This window comes from Cryptotermes secundus, unplaced genomic scaffold (genome assembly GCF_002891405.2).
Source record: "Cryptotermes secundus unplaced genomic scaffold, Csec_1.0 scaffold1072, whole genome shotgun sequence".
NCBI lineage: Eukaryota > Metazoa > Arthropoda > Insecta > Blattodea > Kalotermitidae > Cryptotermes > Cryptotermes secundus.
The window spans coordinates 539,834-562,717 of record NW_019735578.1 but is presented as its reverse complement, the minus strand read 5'-3'; the positions used below and the strand labels follow the sequence as shown (position 1 = coordinate 562,717).

General features: G+C 43.1%; 1 protein-coding gene across 1 annotated transcript in view; it reads left to right on the top strand.

The window, feature by feature from the left end:
- The window catches only part of LOC111869683 (mitochondrial carrier protein Rim2), a 76,212-nt gene extending 54,399 nt beyond the window's left edge, over window positions 1-21,813 (top strand). Inside the window, exons 4-6 of the mRNA XM_023861375.2 lie at window positions 9,337-9,461; window positions 11,969-12,182; window positions 20,581-21,813. Of these exons, the coding sequence (XP_023717143.1) occupies window positions 9,337-9,461; window positions 11,969-12,182; window positions 20,581-20,888 (647 nt within the window). The 3' untranslated portion in view covers window positions 20,889-21,813. The remainder of the gene's footprint in view (window positions 1-9,336; window positions 9,462-11,968; window positions 12,183-20,580) is intronic.
- Window positions 21,814-22,884: the final 1,071 nt, after the last annotated feature.

The following is a 22,884-nucleotide window of genomic DNA, read 5'->3' as shown; positions in this document are numbered from 1 at the left end:
GTGAGTCTGGAACGGGGTCCACTCAGCCTCGTGAGGATAATTGAGGAGCTCTTTGAAGGAAATAGCAGCTCCGGTCTAGAAAACCGAGATTACCTGCCGTGGGGATTCGTTGCGTTGACCACGCGACACCCTCTATCCACAAAAGTTGGCACTAACTTCGCCGACAAGCGGCGGTCGCTCGGTCGGTATAGTCAACTTGCGGACTACAGGCCACAGTTTTTTTTTTTTGTAATTTTTACAAGCTTATCATCGTTACATGCGATGTGGGGTCGTGCCATAGCTCAGGCGATTAATCACCGGCTTCCCACCGCGGCGACCCATGTTCGATACCAGGTCAATTCATGTGAGATTTGTGGTAGACAGAGTGGCAATGGGGCAGATTTCCTACGAGTACTTCAGTTTCCCTTGTCAATTCTCATTCCATCAAATATTCCATACAGGTTTATCGTCCTGGGCTGGTACAATGGGCCAGTTATTGTCCAACGTTATAAGTGGACTCAGTGTCAGAAACTACATCAGAGGTGCTAACCGCAGTATTGCGCGTGAATCATGGATCAGATATCCCCACTAAGATTAAAGACAGTTGCTGACTAAGGAAACTAAAGGAAGCTTCACGAATGTATGAATTTCTTAAGTCACTGGTTAAGAATAGACCTGTTAAAGGGTAAAGTTGCCTCTGTCCCTAACTAATTAAGCACCACGTCATGAAGACGTATGGAGGAGTAGATGTATAGATCCACTATTGTTGACCTCGGCACTAGATGCAGGTGAGTGGTCAGCTTCATGCCCCGACCGCATTAGCCGCAGGAAACATCCCCTGTTCTATCGTATAGGAGACTGTGGAGAAGAAAAAAATATTGACCCTACCGGGGCTCGAACTCCGACCCCTGTGTCTAGCCCGTAGCCAGTCGTTATACTGACTACGCTATCCCGGCTTCAAGCATAGACCTGTAGACCTTCGAAATCCGCCTGTTCTATAAGCTCTTTGAACTTGCCAGTCGTTAACAAGTGTGATGTTTCCACGGTGACTGACTGTGATGAGGTCTTCTCGAAAGATGAGACACGTCGATGAGTGCTTATAATTAACTCTTTTCTTCTGAAATGAAAGGAAAAGTTTGCAGACCAAGAGCTGCAAGTTTAAAGTTCTGCAGGAGCTTTAACGTAAGAAGATGGCATGGCGGAGGTAGACCTGAAGGAAATATCATGCCCAGGACGGTATCGAGACAGATTGGTCTAGAGGTAATGTTCTTATGCGGGAGGTGCTCGGTTCGAGCAGAGATTTTTGTTAGTTTTCCTCAGTTCCTTCAGGTAAATGTCGGAATTTTACGTCGTTTAGACCACGGATGCTTCCTTCAAGATCATTTCCAGTTCGTCAGTCCGACGGTGCGTAGTCTCAGTACTGAAAGCACCCCACAAAAATAAGTTCTGGGTAGGACTACATATTCAGTATTTTATACGAGATGGACGGCATAGAAAACGCCGTGTCGAACAGTTCTATTGTTGTCTGTATTTGTCGTCGCGGGAACTTGTTTCCCGAGTCGTTGCATAGCAACGGAAGTCTCTGCTGTCTCCACTGTTCCAGCTTTCACGCTTTGGGGGCGGCTCACACAGACAGCAAGGTGATCTCATTAGCCTCCTTTTCTCTTTTCAAAATAGATAAAGTAGGCTAAGAAAAGATGTTTTGACATGTTTAGAGTGATCACTGATTTCTGGGTTTTGATATAGACGAAATTTTAATACTGTTTTTATGCCAAAAATTTCTAATTGATGCAAACAACTTTAGTTTTATTTATGTAATTTCAAAATATTGTTTATAATCACTGCATATGTATATACAGCCGGTCACGGTAGTCGAGCGGTCTAAGGCATGAACTGTCATCGCTCGCTCGGAAACCGGGATCGTGGGTTCGAATCCCACTCAGGCCATGGATGTATGGTATGTGCGTTTTTCTGTGTTTGTGTTGTCCTGTATTCAGGTAGAGGCCTTGCGACGGGCTGATCACCCGTCCAAGGAGTCTTGCCGTCTGTAAAATGATCAAGAAACTGAGAAATCAGCCCCATGTTCCAAGGTGGGAGCAAGAGGAGGAAAAAGAAATATGTATATAGGCATATGCATGCATACATAAACTTACATACATTCATTCCTTCGTGCATACTTGGCGAAACAGAGTGCACAGGACTTGACAAATCCGAGATCCGTGGTCGGTGTCAAGCACTGGGTGTTCTGGATTTTGCTTAGCTGTTACTAATTGCTTTAAATAAGGTTGACGAAATGTAAATGAAGACCTTGGCATTGGAGTGCTAACTTCAGTTTTAAGAGGCACAAATTATTTTAATAATCACGAACCGGTTAAATCTGGTTCTTTTATTATGTAATTGTTTACGGAAGAGAAGCGTAAGTTTGCCTTGCGAATCATTTCGCGGTTAGAGAGTCATTCAAATGAAACCTACGTTAATTCGTGTCAAATTGAAAACCCTCACGTTCCCCTTCTTGTTATTCCGTGCCCTTTTATTGCATAAAATACGAACAGTTTCGTCCCTGTTAGTGGCCAATTCACGTAATGGACGTCGGTGATGACTGCCACATTCTCTTGTAAGCCTAAGTCGTTAAGTCCGGCTGGTTTATTTGTGTTAAAGTCGTGTGAGATCGTGGAAGCCATTAGATAGTGATTCAAGTGAGACACGTGTTAATTCGTGTCAAATTGGAAATCCTCCCGCCCCATTGCTTCTCATTCCGTACCTTTTGTTGCATACAGCACGAACAGTTTCGTCTCTGCTAGTGGCCGATATGCCTAATGCATGAGGACGGTGACCGCTGCAATCTCTTAACATTAGGGTGCGATATATTCAAATTCCACAGAAGAAATAACACGTAAGTTTCTATTTAAGTATATGGATTTTACTTAGCTTCTTGAGGTGGGGTGAGGTTGAGTCCACTGGCCTATTGTACCAGCCGTACCAGCCCCTCACGGATGATAGATGATGATGATGATGATGATGATGAATATGGAACAGTCGGTGGAATAATTGGCAGGGAAACCGAAGTACTCGGAGAAAACCTGTCTCAGTCCACCACATATCCCACATGGCCTGACATGGGCTCGAACTAGAACCCGCCATTCTCGTCACGCGTACCTCCTACACGTTGCAGTACTTCGGTCCTTGATTTTTACTTGGTACCACAGACAAATGCCGGTCACTAGCCGCGCAATCTAAGGCATGAACTGTCTTCGCCGCTCGGTCGCTGGGATCGTGGGTCCGAACGCACTCCAAAGCATGAATGTTTGGTGTGTTTATGCTTTTATTCTGTGTTTATGTTGTTCTGTGTATATGTAGCGGCCTTGCGACGGGCTCATCACTCGTCACCGCTTACGTAAAATGTTTTTTTTTTCCTCGGCACTACAGCCCCAGTGGGCATAGGCCTACCTCCATGGACTTCTCCGTTCACTTCGGTTTTTCTAGATCTTACACATTCGGTAGGACTCCTTGGGCGGGTGATCAGCTCGTCGCAAGGCCTCTATCTGTACACAAACACAGAAAAACGCACACACACAAACTAAACATCCATGCCCTGAGTTGGGTTCGAACCCACGATCCCTGTTTCCAAGCGAGCGAAGACAGTACATGCCACGTAAAATGGTTACGTAACTGAATAATACGAGGCCTGGGCTATGAATGGGCTGGAATAGCCGTTGAAAATGAAAAAGCACAGGAAAATAGGAGCATGAACATTAGTATGTGATAAGGAAGATAGCGTGTAGCTGTTTTAGAGCTGGAAACCGGTTAATGCTGGTCTTGTGGGCCAGACAAGGGTTAAGTGTGCATTACGATTATGAAGAGATGTTTGAAGATGATGATTTGCGTCATTGCTTATGACATGAGCCCGTAACTGCGTAACGGTATGATAGACCAGAAAATGTGCATGTAAGGAAAATGTCACTGCATGTTTGAATTTTTGTATTGCCTTCGCGGACAGTTTAAACCGGCGGGCGAATCGACGCCCCTGCAGACTATTTACATGCCTTCCTCCGAATGGTATGGTTTACTATCCCTGCCTCGCGTCCGAGTTGTTGACAAAACTGTGTTTGGCTACGATTTCGTGGTTCCATTCACTTCACCGACACAAGTATTTTTTTATTGCTAGTGGGGTGGGACTAAGTCCCTTGTACTGCGGCCACTTCTGGCCTATTGTACCAGCCCCAGATGATAGGTGAGGGTGATTGTGGAGCAATTGGTGGAATGAAGATTGGCAGGGGAAACCGAAGTACTCGGAGAAAACCTGCCCCAGCGCTACTTTGTCCACCGCAAATCCCACTTGACCAGATACGGGATCGAACCCGGGCCGTTGCGGTGGGAAGCCAGCGACTAACCGCTTGAGCTATGGCGCGGCCCACCCACACAGGTAACCGGATAGTTACTATGAAACAGGCTGCCTCAAAGACTGCTGTCGCGTATACTTCTGGTCTCTATAACCTGTACTGTCCTTAAGTGGTTGTTTCACGACACACACAGAGAGGTAGGTAGATAAATGTTCCTATGACTATGTAGACCGGCGTAAATTATATAGCAAAACGGTAAAGTACCTGTGTTTAATTAAGCACCAATCCAGGAAAACGTATGGGAGAGTGGACCTCTGCGCTAGATGGAGGTAAGTGGTCGCCTTCACCCCTTTACCTCCGTGGAAAGAGCCATCGGTACCCATTGGATAGGCTGGGTAGGCCACAGAGCCGATCTGGACACCGTGAAGAAGAGAAATATTTCTTGCCCCTGCCGGGAATCGAATCCATGGCGCCCAGCTCGTAGCCCGTCGCCTTACCAACAGAAATGAAATCCAGAGTGATTGGTGCGTAGGTGAAGAAGTGAAGCTATCCCTGTAACATGCCGTGGAGGCCCATAGGGTTGTGAGATGTCGAGGTTCCCACATTTTCTCTAGACTGTCGGTTCACAAATGACAGTGAAGTTGTCACCCTTACGCGCCGGCCGCTGTGTACCCCCAAGAACATTACAAGAATATTCCTGGTACTCAGTTATGTTAAAGGCTGAGTCGACACCAGGGCCATAATGCGGCTGGAAGGATTAGGTCAGTTGAAAAATCCAATGACATCAGAAATCGAATCCGCGACCTTCCTGCTTGTAGCATAGGATTGGGGCACACAGAATCCGTGACCTTCCTGCTTGTAGCATAGGATTGGGGCACACAGAATCCGTGACCTTCCTGCTTGTAGCATAGGATTGGGGCACACAGAATCCGTGACCTTCCTGCTTGTAGCATAGGATTGGGGCACACAGAATCCGTGACCTTCCTGCTTGTAGCATAGGATTGGGGCACACAGAATCCGTGACCTTCCTGCTTGTAGCATAGGATTGGGGCACACAGAATCCGTGACCTTCCTGCTTGTAGCATAGGATTGGGGCACACAGAATCCGTGACCTTCCTGCTTGTAGCATAGGATTGGGGCACACAGAATCCGTGACCTTCCTGCTTGTAGCATAGGATTGGGGCACACAGAATCCGTGACCTTCCTGCTTGTAGCATAGGATTGGGGCACACAGAATCCGTGACCTTCCTGCTTGTAGCATAGGATTGGGGCACACAGAATCCGTGACCTTCCTGCTTGTAGCATAGGATTGGGGCACACAGAATCCGTGACCTTCCTGCTTGTAGCATAGGATTGGGGCACACAGAATCCGTGACCTTCCTGCTTGTAGCATAGGATTGGGGCACACAGAATCCGTGACCTTCCTGCTTGTAGCATAGGATTGGGGCACACAGAATCCGTGACCTTCCTGCTTGTAGCATAGGATTGGGTCACACAGAATCCGTGACCTTCCTGCTTGTAGCATAGGATTGGGTCACACAGAATCCGTGACCTTCCTGCTTGTAGCGTAGGATTGGGTCACACAGATTGTAAATAAAGACATGTATAAATTAAGCTTAATAAGAACAGGGCTAGGTTTAATTTAAGGTACCACGATATCAAAAGTTAGAAAGAATTGCGAATCTCTTATTATTTTGTTTGTATTGTCCGATTTGATGCATCTCACACTAATGGTGATGGCACACCAAGGAAACTGACAACCGCAATTTCCGAGAATTGTTGTCAGCCTGAGTTGAACCCATGTTACTGGCTGGAACAGCGCAAATTAAGGAAACTGCAGCTGATAACAATTCTCGGAAATTGCGGTTGGGTTGCGGTTGCCAGTTTCCTTGGTGTGCCCTCACCCCGAAAGCACGCGACGGGTGGACCTAACCTGGCATTCCAGCTCGGTTACCTTTTGCTTCTCTTGCTGAGAAGACGTCAGCGTGCCCCCGTCATGATCAGCAGGTATCTGCCGGTCTTCTTCCTCAAGTAGTAATAATTCGGAATGTTACGAAACTGCATTTAATATTTGGGTTCACTGCTACCGAGCGTGGACACAGATCCGACCTGCGATATGCTGAGAATCACAAGTTTGCATGTACCATTAATGCTAAGGGCCCCCATACACACACAGTTTGGCCTTCAGTTCGGCCTGCACAGTTGAAGACTGAAAGGCAAAACTGACGTGTGTGGTGCGGCCGGCCGGCCAATCGTTTGGACTGTTGGCCTGTGGGAAACCCGTCAGTCCGTCAGTTCTGCCTGCAGGACNGACGACGAAAATGTAACCCAGTGCCTGGGGATATAACCGAGCCACACTGTTCCTGGGCGATATAGATACGGCGATCTGGCCCCCCCATATTGGGGGAGTAAACTGTCACAGTTTTGCCTGTAAGGTCGATCGGAAGGCCAAACTGTGTGTGTATGGGGGGCCTTACTCTTCAATTAGCACGTTGACAGTGGCTCCTTTATGGTATCGTGACTCCGTTGTCACCTTGCGCATGCAGGCTTACAAACTGAACCACTGCAGGACGGACAGGCATTTGTTACTGTCGTTCTCAGATATTTGGACATTGGCATATTTTAGAAAGTTTTTAATATATCTTTGGTTTTGTCCCGCATTATGGTGACCACACTTGAGCATTTAGGCCCCTCGTTTTCGTCTGAATTTCTGCATTATTATGTTGCCCCTGGTTTATCGGCACAACAGATCTGCTTAATGTTGCTTGAACTGTGGTTTGAGGTTCCAGTTCCGCCCAAGGTACGAATGTTTGCGTACGACATCGCCATCCTGTCGCAGTACTTCCCAGAATTTTGGGCGTCTGGTAAATGACATTGGTCTTCTGCCACCAGTGCATACAGAAGAACTTGACCGAGCACTTTGGTGTGCTCGTAGCGCTCGGTGTGAAACTTGTCCGTGACACAAGGAACTCTGACTGCGGGTTCTCGTCTGTGTCCTTAGTCCCTCCAGACAAATGTCGTGATATAGTACCGGTGTTAGTTCATGACCGCTTCCACACAAAGCCGCTTCAGTTTTATCAGTCCACCATTTAACATTGGTGGCGTAGTAAAGTAAATAAGAAAAAAAAACGAGGTTAAATGTGAATTCCTTCTTGGTGTTCAACGAATTTGGGAAATCAAATAACAGCCTGAGAAAAATGTATTGTCACGTGTCCGGGGTTCCGTGACCAATAACAGCAAGTTATGGATTGGATGAATGGATTTATTAACCTGTTACAATCACCCCTAATCGTAATCAATGACTGCTTAAGACGCCCTCCATTCTGGCTGGACTCCCACTGTCTTTTCTTTTGGTCTGTCTTCCACGACTGACTTACAAATCATTAAGGACGAATGACGCATGAAAAATGAATGAGTTCAAAGTCAAAGTCACTTTGCGACTGACGGTCGGCCAGTCAGTCAGTAAGTTTTGGTGTCGACCCCATCTGGGGCTCATGCGCAGATATTTGTTACTGTTTGATAGTTACGGTCTTGTTTTTGTTGGGCGCCCTCTCTGACGAGACGACGGGTCTGTCTTTTGTATATGCTGCCGGCCCTTGCCAGCGCACTCTTGCTCGGGTGACGAGTCTCTAGGGACTCGCGACCATATTTTACTGTCGCAAATTTGAGACTTCCCTTTTCGTCGCCTCCTACGACTCGCAGGGTCACGGTGGAGGTATTCGACTCCGCCTCTACACGGGTTACTCACCACTGACTGACTGATACCGCTATTCAAAGTCAATGTCAAATGAATGCGTGCTTTTCTACACGGACGCTTATATGGTCTCCGGTAACCATGGAGAACGTTTGTCCGTTGACACGGAAACTTGTTCCGTACCAAGTCGGTCTCCAGGAATACACATCTCCATAGAAACGTGTGTCAGTTTCGCAACAACTCTTTGGTTTTCAAGAGTTTACAACTTACATTTTTCTTATCCATAGAAACCTTTGTCCAAGAATCGTATCTCCGCGGCACCGTATTTGCCAGTTCGTTTCCTAGAGACTCCTACGTGTCACAATATTAAGGTGTTTACTTAGTATCAGTTGTCAGTACGATTGTGTGTCGTAATATTTTAAGATAGTATTTTCTGAGTAAAGTCTCATCCATACATTATCTTGAGCTTGATAACATGAAGAATTTCACACACTCATTGAAGTGATATGTAATTTATGTAAGAAAAAAATTTTTTTTTCCGTGTGTTTAAACTGAGTGTGAACTCCTGGTGTTACTCATTCATTGTTCACAAAACGTCCTTCCTCATCTGGTAATGGAGTGTGATAATAGATGGAGATGGCAGTAGTGTTGATGCTTGATGTCATTGTTCTACTATGGTAAAGCTATCCCTGTAGCAGACCGTGAAGGCTCATAGGGTTGTGAGACGTTGAGGGTCCCACATTTTCTAGAAAATCGGCTCACGGTTGGCGGTAATGTTGTCAGCCTTACGCGGCGGCCTCCATTTACCCCCAGGAAGATTCCTGGTACTCATTTCTGTTAGAGGCTGAGTCGACCGCAGGGCCATAGTGCGGCTGGAAGGATTAGGTCAATTGAAAATAAATCTAATGACCTCATCAGGACTTGAACCGGCTATCTTCCTTCTTGTAGCATAGTGCCTCAACCAGTTACGCTACCGCGTGCCCCTATTCTCTTATGGAGATACTTTTAATGTATTTTTTTCTGATAAAACTATATACATCACCTCTCCAAATATTTTCCTTTTTCCTGGTTCATTGTTTTAAAATATCATTTGCATTTGAATCATGTGATTCATGCTAGGATGTTTCTGCAGATGTGCTCCAATTGGAGCCCAAGTAACACATGAATGAAGTCTACAAAACTGCTTTCTGTTCTTCACAGAAAGTTAAGGAGCAGAATGTAGAATCAATCATCCTGAATGGAGATGTTAAGTTGTGCCGAAATGGAGGGAGGAATCTCAGTATGCAAATTCTGCCCCGCCCTCACAGTGTTCTTGTGCCGCAGGTTTTGTGGCGTGCACTGCTACTAACCCAATCTGGTTCGTGAAGACAAGACTCCAGTTGGACTATGCCAGTAACGGTCATCGCATGACGGCAGCTCAGTGCATCAGGAGGATCTACAGAACTAATGTAAGTGTATGTACGTTTTGTTCATGGCAGTATCAGTGACTATCAGTTTCTTACAGACCGGGAGAGTTCGGTCATGGACAACCGAGTTTTGTTCCCATTTCTCACATCATCAGTGCATCCAAACCATCTCTGTGTTACATCATACTCACTGTGTATACACTGGAGTCTTTCTCCATGAAGTAAAATGGCTGCAGCGTCACCCACCCATGTTATCGGAATGTGTGGAACCTAACCTCCATATTCACGTGTGTATCATTGTGGCTTGGTGCTCAGGTGCAGGTAAACTGCACATTTACAGTGCATTTAAGAACAGCGAGATGAAAAAGAGGTTTCGTGCCTGTGGATGGTGAAGGAACAGGGAAATGGAGAAAATTATGTAATGTTCTCTGTTATTAAGATTAGTGAGTTAGTTAGTTAGTTATTGGAGAAGGTGGGTTTCCCCATGCACCGCGACCTGTTTGATCTATTGTGCTTCCCTCTATGATATTCTACAGTCTCTATACCCTACCGATACTGGTGCTTACCATCAGTCCCGACCAAGCCAGCGAGTTCGGCCTCTACTGGCTTGGCGGTATCTATAATGCTTCCCCAATCTATCAGAGGCGTTAGAGACTACTGTTGGGCGGGAAATGTCCTTGAATTTGGCTCAGTGACCTCCTTTGGAGATATTAGGTTATTTTACGTGCCGTAAAGCTACGACACGGGACCCACGGCTTAAAAGTCCCTCCCGGAGGACTTGTTCCCTGAATTTTTCCGCCCTTAAAAATTCCACGATCTCCGCCGGGTTTGAACCCGCGTACTACGAGTCATGAGGTGGGAACGTTTCCTCTAGACTACGGAGGCCGCTAAGATTAGTGAGTTAAGAAGGTTAAGATGGCAGCATGTACCGCGCATGCGCGAAATGAGAAATGAATCATATTGTTTTGCTTATTTTCAAGGAAGTTGGGTGGGGTTGTAGTGCTACTCAAACATCATTGACCGTTCAGAAGTTAACGTTTTTATATTTGATGTTCTTTGTTGGGGTGTTGTAGGCCTAGTAACACAAGATTCTTAGTTTTATGCATCTGAATTGTCTTTGCATTATTTTGTAGGTCACAATACAGATGTCTAAACTTTGCCTTTATTGGCAAAGAACCTACAATATTTAATATATGACGTTCGAATTACTCCACATAACCGGAATTAATTTTGGTTCTGGACCTCTGAACAGCATGGCAAGATAACTGTGAATTCTTAGAAGCTTTTTAGCATGTTTCTCTCAGTGTTGTCTAAACTTCATGCGAGAATGAATTGATGTTAATAACATCTTGCACAAACATAATATAGCATGTAGCATCAGGTGATGTTTTGTAGGCCCGACTTAGTTGTTATCATATTTTATCCTGTTTGTTCACACCTCTGGTGCGCAGATCCTACTGCGAAGTACCGTGGACAGCGCATGTTGTTGTTTTTAATTACAAATTGAGACATAGCACAAGTTACTAACACGTCATGAAATGCTTTATGAATGACTGGTGGGAATAGTACTGCCACATACACCCGAAACGTGCGTGCTTTAATTCTTAGTTCGAAGATTGCTAACTTACGGGATGTGACACGATATAATTTTGTAGATAGCTACCAACGTTACAGACGACTGTGTACTACCTCCACTTTCAGGATTGTCTCTGAAGATGGATACAATACATTGCTCTGGAATGTTGGTAGCTGTCTACAAAATAGCATGACATCACATCCCAGAAAACAGTGGTTTTGGTAAAACCATGAAAACCTAAAATCAAACAGTTCTTGGGTTATGTAGTGGTGCTTTAACAACAGCATGGGATGTGTACAGCCAGAAGATATAAAAATTGTTATATGAATGTTAAAGCATCTGAATACTATGACCTGTTGTAACCCTTTAGCATATCCAGTGCAGAATACTAAAATAGAGGAAGACCTGGGAGGATGATATTAAAACGAATCTTACAGAAATGGACTGGATTCATCTGTCTGAGGATATGGACCAGTGTAGGGCTCTTGTGAACACTGTAATGAACGTTCGAGTTCCATAGAATGCTGAGAAATTGAGTAGCTGAGTGACTGGCAGCTTTTCAAGAAGGGCTAAGCTCCATGGAGGGGCACTGCCAGGGGTTAAAGAACTGCAACAGGATCACATGATGGTGTGGAGGAAATTCAATAAAAAAATTAACGATAAGACGTCTGGAGGCCAAGATTCGAAGTAGAGTTCCCAATCAGGAAGCAGGAGCGCTAGCCACTACAGTGCAGAGCATACAGTTTGGTATGCAAGCCCATGTGAGTTAGCAGAATACCCTCCTGTAATTTGTTTTGGCATTTGTGGGGTACATTCATTAGACCGCAGCACGTGGGTTGAGTCCCATGACAATACGACTGGAATCTGTGGTGCAGTATTCTAGAGGTCTCCTGGACCAATAAAGGGTTGAAAATCTGTGAAAATTGCTAGACTTTTGTAGCCATATTCTGAAATGTACTGTGTTGATCCCTAGGGTTTGCTGGGCTTCTACAAAGGCATCACTGCCTCATACTTTGGGATTTCGGAGACTGTGGTACATTTCGTTATCTACGAAGCCATCAAGGCAAAACTGATGGCATACCGATCGGGTCAACCTACCGACTCCAAGTCCTCTAGAGATTTCCTCGAGTTCATGATGGCTGGTGCGGTGTCCAAGACCATTGCATCCTGTATCGCCTATCCTCACGGTAAGTTGGCGCCGTATTCACGGTAATGGTGTCGTGCTATGCAGGGTATTTTTTTTATTGCTAGTGGGGTTGGGACTAAGCACCTTGTACTGCGGCCACTTCTGGAATATTGTACCAGCCCAAGATGATAGGTGAGGGTGATTGCGGAGCAGTTGGTGGAATGAAGATTGGCAGGGGAAACCGAAGTACTCGGAGAAAACCTGCCCCAGCGCCACTTTGTCCACCACAAATCCCACTTGACCAGACCCGAGATCGAACCCGGGCCGCCGCGGTGGGAAGCCGGCGACTAACCGCTTGAGCTATGGCGCGGCCTGCTGTGCAGGGTAACTCATGCAGTAAAGTGAATGGCCGTGGGCTGAATGACTGGGGTTCGATTTCAGATGGAGACAAGTTCCTTCGTTTCACCATTTCGCTATTAATGAGACTAGAAGATAGGAAGTTCTTTGTACGGGACCAAAAGTTGGTTTGAAGTCCGGTGATCATGGAGGCCAGGACTGCGAACGATAAAATGTGCAGTGCCTTACAGAATAGGATAGAAACTTTATTATTTTATAGTCATTTTTATTCAGAATTTCATGTTTACGAATCTTAGAAAGTGAGATGTCCTTAACGTTTATAAGATCTGAAAGTTTGTAACGGTAGTGTAGAAATACAACTATCGTGTAAAACAAGACGACGGATAATATCCAGAAATGCAACAATCGTTATAGTGTTTATGTGGACTGAAAGCCAGCGGAAGAATTGGGTGCCCCCATCCCACTGCATGGAAGGTATATACGTATTTTAGTAATATCCCATACAACTCACGTCAAACGGTACGGAAGGACAGTTTATATGTCCGATAGCTCCTGCTGTGGTTCTGTACTGTGCAAGGCTGTAAAAGGGGGCAGATGAAGGCAGACGCTGTTCATTTTGAAGAACCCATTTCCAGTGTCTTTAGATGTCGGAAGGAATCGGTATAACGATGAGCTTTGAACTGAACAACCGAGGTTCAATTCATGGCAGGTGCAAGATTCTTCTCTTCTCCATAGGGTCCAGACCGGCTCTGGATCCCACCTCCCAGGGGGTACTGGGGGTTACTTCCCCGGGGGTAAAGCAGACTACTCACCTCTTTCTAGTGCCGAGATCAAGAACCATATATCTTCATGACGTGGTGACCTTTTGCTTCAAAAAAATCTGAATCAATATGTTTTAGCCATTTCCTCGGGCTTTTATATTAATCGGGAGAGAGTGCTTCATTCTGAACTGGAATCCATTTCTACCCCTGCTCCTGAAACGAAGATATCTGAACCCAATGTATATCTAATAGCACAGACCGCTCGCTTCATGTTAGGAGCTCGTGCTACATGTTGTTCTCAGATAAGAGTTTATAAACAAAATGTCTGTGAGTAGATTAGAGCTGTTTTTCGGTACGATAATGGATGTTCTCAGAACGTAAGAGGAATCATGGTTGTGGTTGCAGGTTCAAGAAACGATCGCAGTATGAACTTCGTCGCTCCATTCCGATCGCTCATTCATGAATGTGGCTTTAATATTTTGCTAATGTAGATTATTCGAGTAATTTGAAATTTTCTCCGAAGGGCGCTCGCACTAGCCTAGCGGTCTAAGCAAGGCATGTACTGTCTTCGCTCGCTTGGAAACCTGGATCGTGGGTTCTAATCCCACTCATGGCATGGATGTTTAGTATGTGTGTGTGCGTTTTTCTGTGTTTGTGTACAGGTAGAGGCCTTGCGACGAGCTGATCACCCGCCCAAGGAGTCCTACCGAATGTGTAAGAGCTAGAAAACCCGAAGTGAACAGAGAAGTTCATGGAGGCAGGCCTAGGCCCACTGGGGCTGTAGTGCCAAGAAAAGAAAATAGTGAAAACGGTTGATATTCTTGTAATAAAGACTCTCATTATGTATGTAACAGCATGCTCAAATATCCCTGAATCCATAATGTGTAAATGATCGCCTGGTGTTTTGGTAGTTCGATGAAAGCAGAAAAAATGGAATGTACATATTAAGGTGACCCACGTGAGATGAGGAGGGCGGGGTCCACGTATTCTTGTCATGCGAACTAGCTACATAGGTTGACCTTCGTGAAGTGCCCAGTTAAATTACGGAATGGTTGGCTGCAGTCTGAGGGCTCGTCATCCGTGACTGCTCATGCGCCGTGCATGCAAATGAGATGTATCCTCTGCGGCCGATTTGGCAACAGTAGAATAATCATGTCATATCCTTATAAAAACAGAAGTACTTATCAGCTTTCTGCGTTGCAAAATCTCTCCATATACCTGCCGCCAGATATTCACACGACAGCCCCATGTTGGTCTACGCTCACCAGTTTTCAGTGGAGCTGTTCGGTGATGATGGATATGATGATGATATCCGTTGGATATTAGGCCTTAGAGGGAGGGCCTGTAATTCAGTTTATAATTTCGGCTGCTGCATTGGTGGTAACGCTATAGACTTTGTATTTGGGTGATGATAGTACCGAAACTTAGCTGTTCTGTGGCTTCTTGTGCCTCACTAGCCTGAGGTAAACCACGGCCTCTACCGTCCAGATCTTTACTTACCGTCAGCATCATCTTTAACGCAACATCGCAAAGAACGCATTAGTTTGATATTTGTAGTATTAAAAATTCTCTTAGGTTAAAGTATGATTGTAGTGGATAATTCTTGAGCCAGTATGATACTATACCGCTGCTCGCAGTGGCCGCGCGGTCTAAGGCATGAACAGTTTTCGCCCGCTCCACCGCTGGGATCGTGAGTTCGAATCCCACTCAAGGAGAAGATGTCCGTGCTTTCATTATGTGTTTGTGTTGTTCTGTGTGTAGATAGTAACCCCGCGACGGGCTGATCCCCCGTCCAAGGAGTCCTCCCGACTGTGTGAGCTGTGGAGCCACAGGCGAATACTAACTATATCGTATTTCATCGAAATCCATCTTAATAGGGCTTTTGGGTTTAAGTGTGCGAAAGAACATTAAGACTCTATCTTACGTTTAAATCTTCTGAAAACCGAAATTAATCTTGATAATTTTTCAAAATGCAATATCTTCCCTGCAAAAGACATTGCAGAGGGATAACTTTAACCTATAAGCATGTCCATAATTCGGCCGCGCCATGGCTCAAGCAATTAGTCGCTGGCCTCCCACCGCGGCGGCCCGGGTGCGGTCAAGTGGGATTTGTGGTAGACAAAGTGGCGCTAGGGCGNAAAATTGCAGAACATATCAAAAAAATATCATTTAGATGACAGTACATGATAACCTAAACAAATTTAGGCTTGAAAGAATTCTATATGTTTCTCATTATATTTGTGCTAGTAAGCATAACATTCATATACACAAATAATATGTTTAATATGGAGCTGTAATTTCGTTCGCAAATGTCTACTTTCGTTTCGCAACCACATCAAATAAACAATCATACTTACCAATTTCCATATTATGCACCACCATAACCGCAAGTAATTATGGGTATTCAAATTGGTTTGTTTAGGCTCTCTGATTGGTCGAGACCTGCGTGTAGTTACTGCAGACATTCATAGAGGCAGTAGTTACCGTGTTGCCCTTTCCCCTATTCAAGATTCCACCCCCTGGCCAGGAGTCAGTCATTTAAACTGTACGCTGTTGACTGTAATGATATCTGAGGAATTATAAGAAACCCTGATTAGTGAGGTTATATTGGGCAGAAGGCAAAACAGTGCTCGTTAAGTGATTCGTGTTGTGTACTAGCGGAGCTGGCGCGGTCTGCAAGTGGGGTGATGTGCTTGCTTCTGGCAACCGTAACTCTAGATTTAAGTAACTACAGTACCTTACATTCCTGTTTGTTGGCAAGTGGCTTTGGAACTCGACTTCAAGGTTACCAGATAGGTTTCGCACCAAACTTGTTGAAGGTAAACACCGGTCTAAGAAACGTCGACCTTCATTCATTTCTGATTGTTTGGAAGCGCAGCTGATGTACTGCGAATATGTCGCGTTTCTGCATTTGTTTTGCTTATTAATCTCCTTCGCAGTTTACTTGCCGGATTATTAATACGAAAATTAACCGGGCGTATATCTCGAACTGTGGCGTAATCTCATTTCACAGAGTCCTTTGATCGAATCTGTGGACCTAGTTTTTTGGTTGATTCTTCGAAAGTTTTAATATCCCTTCATTTCGTATTGTTAAAATAACAGTAATAATAATAATAATAGCAGCAGTAACAAATCCTTTCTCTAAAACCTGGTAATTATTCCGCTGGTCAATGAATTCCCCACCTTTTATGGAAAACGAACGTTCATTTCATTGTTAAGTAGAACTCGCCGTTGGATGGTGTCTGAGCTAGTTAAATCCCTTACACATTGTTTCTGCAGGCACCGTAAAACCAAGGCCGCGCCATAGCTCAAGCGGTTAGTCACTGGCTTCCCACCGCGGCGGCCCGGGTTCGATCCCGGATCTGGTCAAGTTGGATTTGTGGTGGACAAAGTGCCGCTGGGGCGGGTTTTCACCGAGTACTTCGGTTTCCCCTCACAATCTTCATTCCACAAAATTCTCCATCATCATAATCACCCGGGGCATGTACAATAGGCCAATCAGTGGCCGCCGTGCCGAGTGGACCCAATTTGACTCCACCCCTAACTAAGCGAATTAAAAAAAAATCATACAACCACCCGCCCGTGTATACATTCGCCACATACCCCTTTTCCTTGAGATTTCGCGTCCAAAATTTTGTATTCATTTTTCTTATCTCCATGCTTGCGAATTGTCCTACCTGTATCACCGTTATTAATTTAATCACCTCAACAGTATTATCTGAAGACTACATATTCTGATGTTCCATCTTTCTGTAACTTGCAGTTTCTGAAGTCTGAATGTCTTTCGCGTCCCTTCGATCTCACGCGCCCGCAACCGCAGTTCTTCCCTTACAGTGAGAGACCGTGTCACACACGCGCAGAACGAATTCTAGTTTTGTATTTTTAAATTTGGAATGGGGAGATGAAAATTATGATCTGAATGGAAGGAAGCGTTTCTGGAATTTAACCGCTTACTTTCGTCATGAATTTCGTTTGGTTTGATCAGTTTTGAGATGTCTGGGTTTTACACCGCGGTGAGATGACCGTCTTCTTTGATTTGACGGTAAAATCTTCTACCCTGAAGATGGAGGCTGTGTATTTTTCCAAAATGTTCAGACGTTTCTACCAGCCTGCACCGCGTCACATTCCAGAACGCACTTTTAGCATACTTTCCTTATTTTCAAGAAAACAAAAGGTGGCTTATGACGTCACCTTGCTGTCTGTCTATCTGTGCATCTGTTTGTGTGTCTATGTATGCCTCGCCTGCTTTTTTTTGTTTTCTGTGCGGTCCGTGTCGTATTAGGAAAGTAGGCGCATAGGTCTTCCTAGAACTTCTTGTTTCTTATCAGTTTTGTACCTCATATTTGTTGGAATGTAGGTAAACAAAGTTGTGGATTTAGTACTGCGATTTGTAAAATGCTGCTTCCATGCGTACAGGTTTCTGCAGATAACGTTGTAAGGAGAAGCATTATGAAGCGTTGTTGAAATCACGTGAGAACGTTGTGGCAGCAACTGACGTTTATAAACAGTATTCATAAATCAGTACGACAGACAGGGATTTCCACATTTTCAGAAATTTGATAACTTGCTCCTGCACCGTCGTGTTACGCAACACACGATACTTTTGTGGCAGAGAAGTTGCCGCATCGTCACGGCGCTGTCTATTAGTTCTCATGCAAAAATTTTTTCACATTCNCCCCCGGGAGGGGGGGGGGGGGGTTCGCTACAGGATTGTGACTCTCTTTTGTAGCATTCATTAAAATTATTGAACTACTCAAATTATAATCGCGTTTGTTGAGATACCAACTTGGAAACCCGTTTTACTATTTTAACTGTTCCCTGTTTGCTCTTCTATTTTCCCTCTCCTTTTAATATAATGCAGTTCTTGAATTTGGAAATGTTTATTAATGTAAAAGGATATGTTACATTTAATGTATAAAATAAATTGAAATGTAGCAATGAAGAGGATATTCGTACATATGCAAGTACTGTCAGTATTAATAGCTCAGTCGGAATAGCAATGGGCTACGAGCTGGACGGCCGGGGTTCGATTCCCGGCAGAGTAAGAGATTTTTCTCTTTCCCATGACTTAAAGAACGACTCTGGGCGCACCCAGGCTGCTATCTAATGGGTACTGGGGGCTCTTTCCAGGGGTAAAGCGGCAGGGACGTGAAGCTGACCATTCACCTCCATCTAGTGCCAAAGTCAAGAATGTTGGAGCTATCCCGCCACCCTTTTTGTCTTTATGACATAGTGCTTAATTAATTAAGCACATGGACAACTTTACCATTTACATTTAACAGTCACTGTTACTAATATTTTAATGATCAAATTTCTCCAGTCACTTTCAGTTCTGACTTAGTCTGTAATCTTAGCCCAGTGTTTTATCGAACATTTTACCGTATTTTGTGTAATTTCTTACCATTTTTTGAGTGCTAGCCTGAGAATTTGGAAATGTCATAGTTGTGCTTTGCTTCCAGTGCTCATTTCCTCAACTCCTTTGCTTCAGAATACCCATGTGGAAACATGTTCTCGTGATGTTTATAAGTGGTTGTTTAATTGTCTCTTGCGGAAGGCGCTTGCATTTTAAATACAGTATATTGTTTGTGTCACTCTCTGATTTCCCTATCAGAGACGTGGTCTTCAGTGACTTCAAAAGAAGTCAGGCCTGCAACTGTTTCCGTTGGCATCCCAAATGTTGACTGTCGGTTTATTTTAAAGCAAGCATTTGTGGACTAGCAGTTTCCAGTAACATTGGTTGCTTCTTGCAGCACATCACACTGCTTTTTAGAGTACATTTTTATTGTTGTTGAAACTGCTATAAGTTTGCGTTAACATTTCATCCATACCTCTAGATTCTTTTTGTTTCTTGCTGTATCATTCAGGATCCTGAGAGATTAATGTTTTTGATATGGATTGTTATGTTTGGATGGGAACCAAGTTGAGAGATGCTGCAGGCGAGATTTTTTTAAGGTTTCATTTGGCAGGCAACATCCATTTAAAAAAGAAGTTTTACTATATTTAACCCCGGACTTTAATTATGTCTGATATATCACATTTTGATTTCCTCTACTTTAATTGTCACGTTTGCAAACCTGCTATACTAGTAATCGTTTCAAACGCAGAATGCACTTGTGACATTCAGAGCTCTGTATTTTACATTTTATAAAACTATAGATGGTAAAAGTAATGTGAATTTGTTCCTGTATATAATTAAGCGTCACGCCATGGTGGTGTATGAGTAACAGAGTTTTAATGCCATGCATTCTTTACTTTTTCACTAAATGGACGTTAATAGTGAGCTTCAAAGCCAGGCTGTTTTATTCCCAGGTAAAGAGCCACTGGTTCCCAATGGATATAATGCTGGATGCCCTGCAGACTGTAGGACATTGTGGAGATAAGAGAAATCTTTACAAACCACATTTCCATGATTGTGAAGTCCTTAGCCTGGTCACTATAGTGACTGAACTATCCCAGACATTCAGTATTGCTGAAGTTGTCATTATGCCTAACCTCTGTACCATGAAGGGAATGAATCTGAAACTATCCATTTTAATTGAATTGAATTGAATTGAATTTATTTACATTCTATAAATCCTAAGCAGGTTAGTACCTTTGGATACAGAACATGTCAAAAGGTTACATACATAAGTACAGGCAATTTTAGCTTAAAAATTAATATAACTTAATTTTACATCATTCTCTATTTACATTGAAGTATTCATCTAAAGAGTAGAAGGAATGAGCATGTAGATAATTCTTTAACTCTGATTTAAACTTTTTAGTATCATTGCCCAAGTTTTTAATACTTTGTGGCAGATTGTTGATTGTTAATCCTCAGCAGTGGCCAGTGGCAGTGATTGGCTTAAGTGTTTAGCCCTGGAGACATGGCTTCTGGTACCTGTCAGTTGGTGATCTGTCTGGTCTCCAGAAACAGTCTGGCCATGGTGGGAAGGGGTGGAAGCAACCAAGAAATATATATATATACACAATTTTTTCCCCAGAAAACCTCAAGGGAGTATAGTGCTTTTGACATGTGTAGTTTTGAGATCAGTGTCAAGTTCCCCGCAGAGGCTGTGGGTCAGTAGCAATAAAGGGAAGAAGACTGATGATAAGGATCAGTTGTAAATGTTTTCAAATATGATGATGAATCATCAGATCTGTAAAAACAAGGAATTTCTGGGTCAACTGAATAGCTATGGACAAGTATGGCCATATAGTTACTTATATTATATTACAGTGTGTGTTATTATATGGTTGCAAATAGTCTAAGATCTTGACATATCTGTAAACTGACAAAGCAGCAAATCATAATACAGTATGTGGCTACATTATTCATTAATTTGACATCTTTTGTTTCAGAAGTGGCACGTACAAGACTACGCGAAGAAGGCACAAAGTACCGCTCGTTCTGGCAGACATTGGCCACTGTAGCACAAGAGGAAGGCTACCGCGGTGTGTATCGTGGTCTGGGCACACAGCTCATTCGTCAGATTCCTAACACAGCCATCATGATGGCCACATATGAGGCTGTGGTGTACGCACTCACAAAGTACTTTGGCTCCCCAGCCACAGAGTTCTATACTGCTGATGATGCTGCTTCAAGTATGACGAGTCACAGTGATATGATCATAAGCAGGCCTGTTGAAGAGCATGAATTAGCACAGTAGTTTTTACTTACCTTCCTGGTAGGCAGTGTAATGCAGTGTTATTCTGATCAACTAAAATATTATGTTGTTTCTTTTTTGTATGAACAGCGCAGTGAAGCAGTAACTTATTAGTATTTAATTATTAACTTTTGTGCCATTGAACACTATCGTAGCATATTAATTATACTGCATTTGTAAACTGAATAGTATGGTTCAGATTAAAATGTTCAGTTTATTGTCCTTTGTGGATCATATGAAGGCACTAAAATATTCAGATATTCAGTGTTTTTTTACCTTTGATTTCTCTTTGTTTTGTTGAATTTTTAAACCTAAAATGTGCAGTAATGTGTTGCTTTCATAGAACCTTCAACATTTCAGATGAACTTCCTGTCTTAAGATGTGTCATTCTTCTCCAAAATTGCATCCCCACCCCAGAAGAGGAGATTATTTTACAACCCAAAGAACTTCAATATTAATCAGTATTGTCATGAAACCTTTAAAAAAGTATATTTCCTATGGTTCTTATAACTATTTATTTTCATTCTGATGCACAACTGTTTTCATGGAATCAGGCTTAATCACCAAGTAGATAAGCAGTACCACCAACACACTTCAGTACTTGTCTGAACTCTGTGTGGGACAATTATTGTTTCTGTACTGATGACCACGTCTTATTTCAAACAATATTTTTTATTAATTAACCTGTTTTATTTTATGGACTGTATTCAGAAGTCTGTGGAGCAGCTCATAGAAGTATCAGTTAATAAATTCATGGGATTGATATCCAAAGTAAAAAGTTAATTATAATCAGTAGTAACAAACAACGTGATTCATTCCTTTCATTTACCTGTTCAAAACAGCAATACTTTTGAAGAGTATGGTTATCTGTATTGTAAGTCTGCATAGTTTGGAGAAAGCCCGACATTTCAGGGGAACATATTTCCTCCATCTTCAGGGTCAAAGAGTAAGCCGAGCAAGAAACCAGCAGAAGCAGGCAGCACGCTGAGCTTAGCTTGCCACCTGATTCTGCTGGTTTCTTGCATGGCTTACTCTTTGACCCTGAAGATGGAGGAAATATGTTCCTTTGAAACGTTCACATTTCCCTGAATTACATGACATTACAACCCACTGCTATGAAAACTTAAAACAAAGTGATATTTTTCTTTAAATTATATTCAAAATCATTGCTAAGATCCACCAAGAATATAGTGTATCCAGAAATTAATGACAAAGTGTTTAATTTGATGGCACTTCAGTTCAGAAGTGTGTTAGGTGAAGCAATAGGGAGTAACTTTCTCTGCAGGAAGTGATTTTGACTACAAGCAGCCATACAGGAAAACAATTTAATTATTCTTTCTGCTTACTATGAACATATACCATTTGTACCTATGTTACAGCATTGCCAGTAAGTCTGTTTTCCCATATCTTTCTTTCATTTCCATTGATTGAAGTTCATTACATTTTTGTGACATTGACATTAAATGTTATTCATAACAGAACGTGGCCATGGTGAATTTTTGTTTCGGAACCATTGATTTAGAAGATCTTCCATTGTAAGTACTTCATATTCTGTGATTGATAAGGGATCACTGTAGCTTCAATTAATTGCATTCAGAATACATTTTTGAAGTTCTGAAAGTCTATGAAATATAGTTTTAAGGTAATTATGAAGTCAGCCATGCTGTCTGTTCATACAATTTGTCATGTAGTGGATCAGATGACAGTGCATATAGCTGCACTTGTTCCTGTCTTGTTCTGAAGCTCAGTTATGAATGTCAAATACAGTATTTCTTAAAATGAATTTCTCAGGAGCTGTTGCTGATACACTCTTCAGTTAATCCCATACAAATAACCTGCAGTGAACTGTGTATCTGTGAAATATTGACTTAATATATGCTATGAAAAGTGAATTGTACCAGAATTATTAAAACAGAAGATTTCTCAAAGTTTTTTGTAAGAAATTTTGATATTAAATCTTACATTTTTCATCCTTATATTTGAACTTTGTCCTCACCAG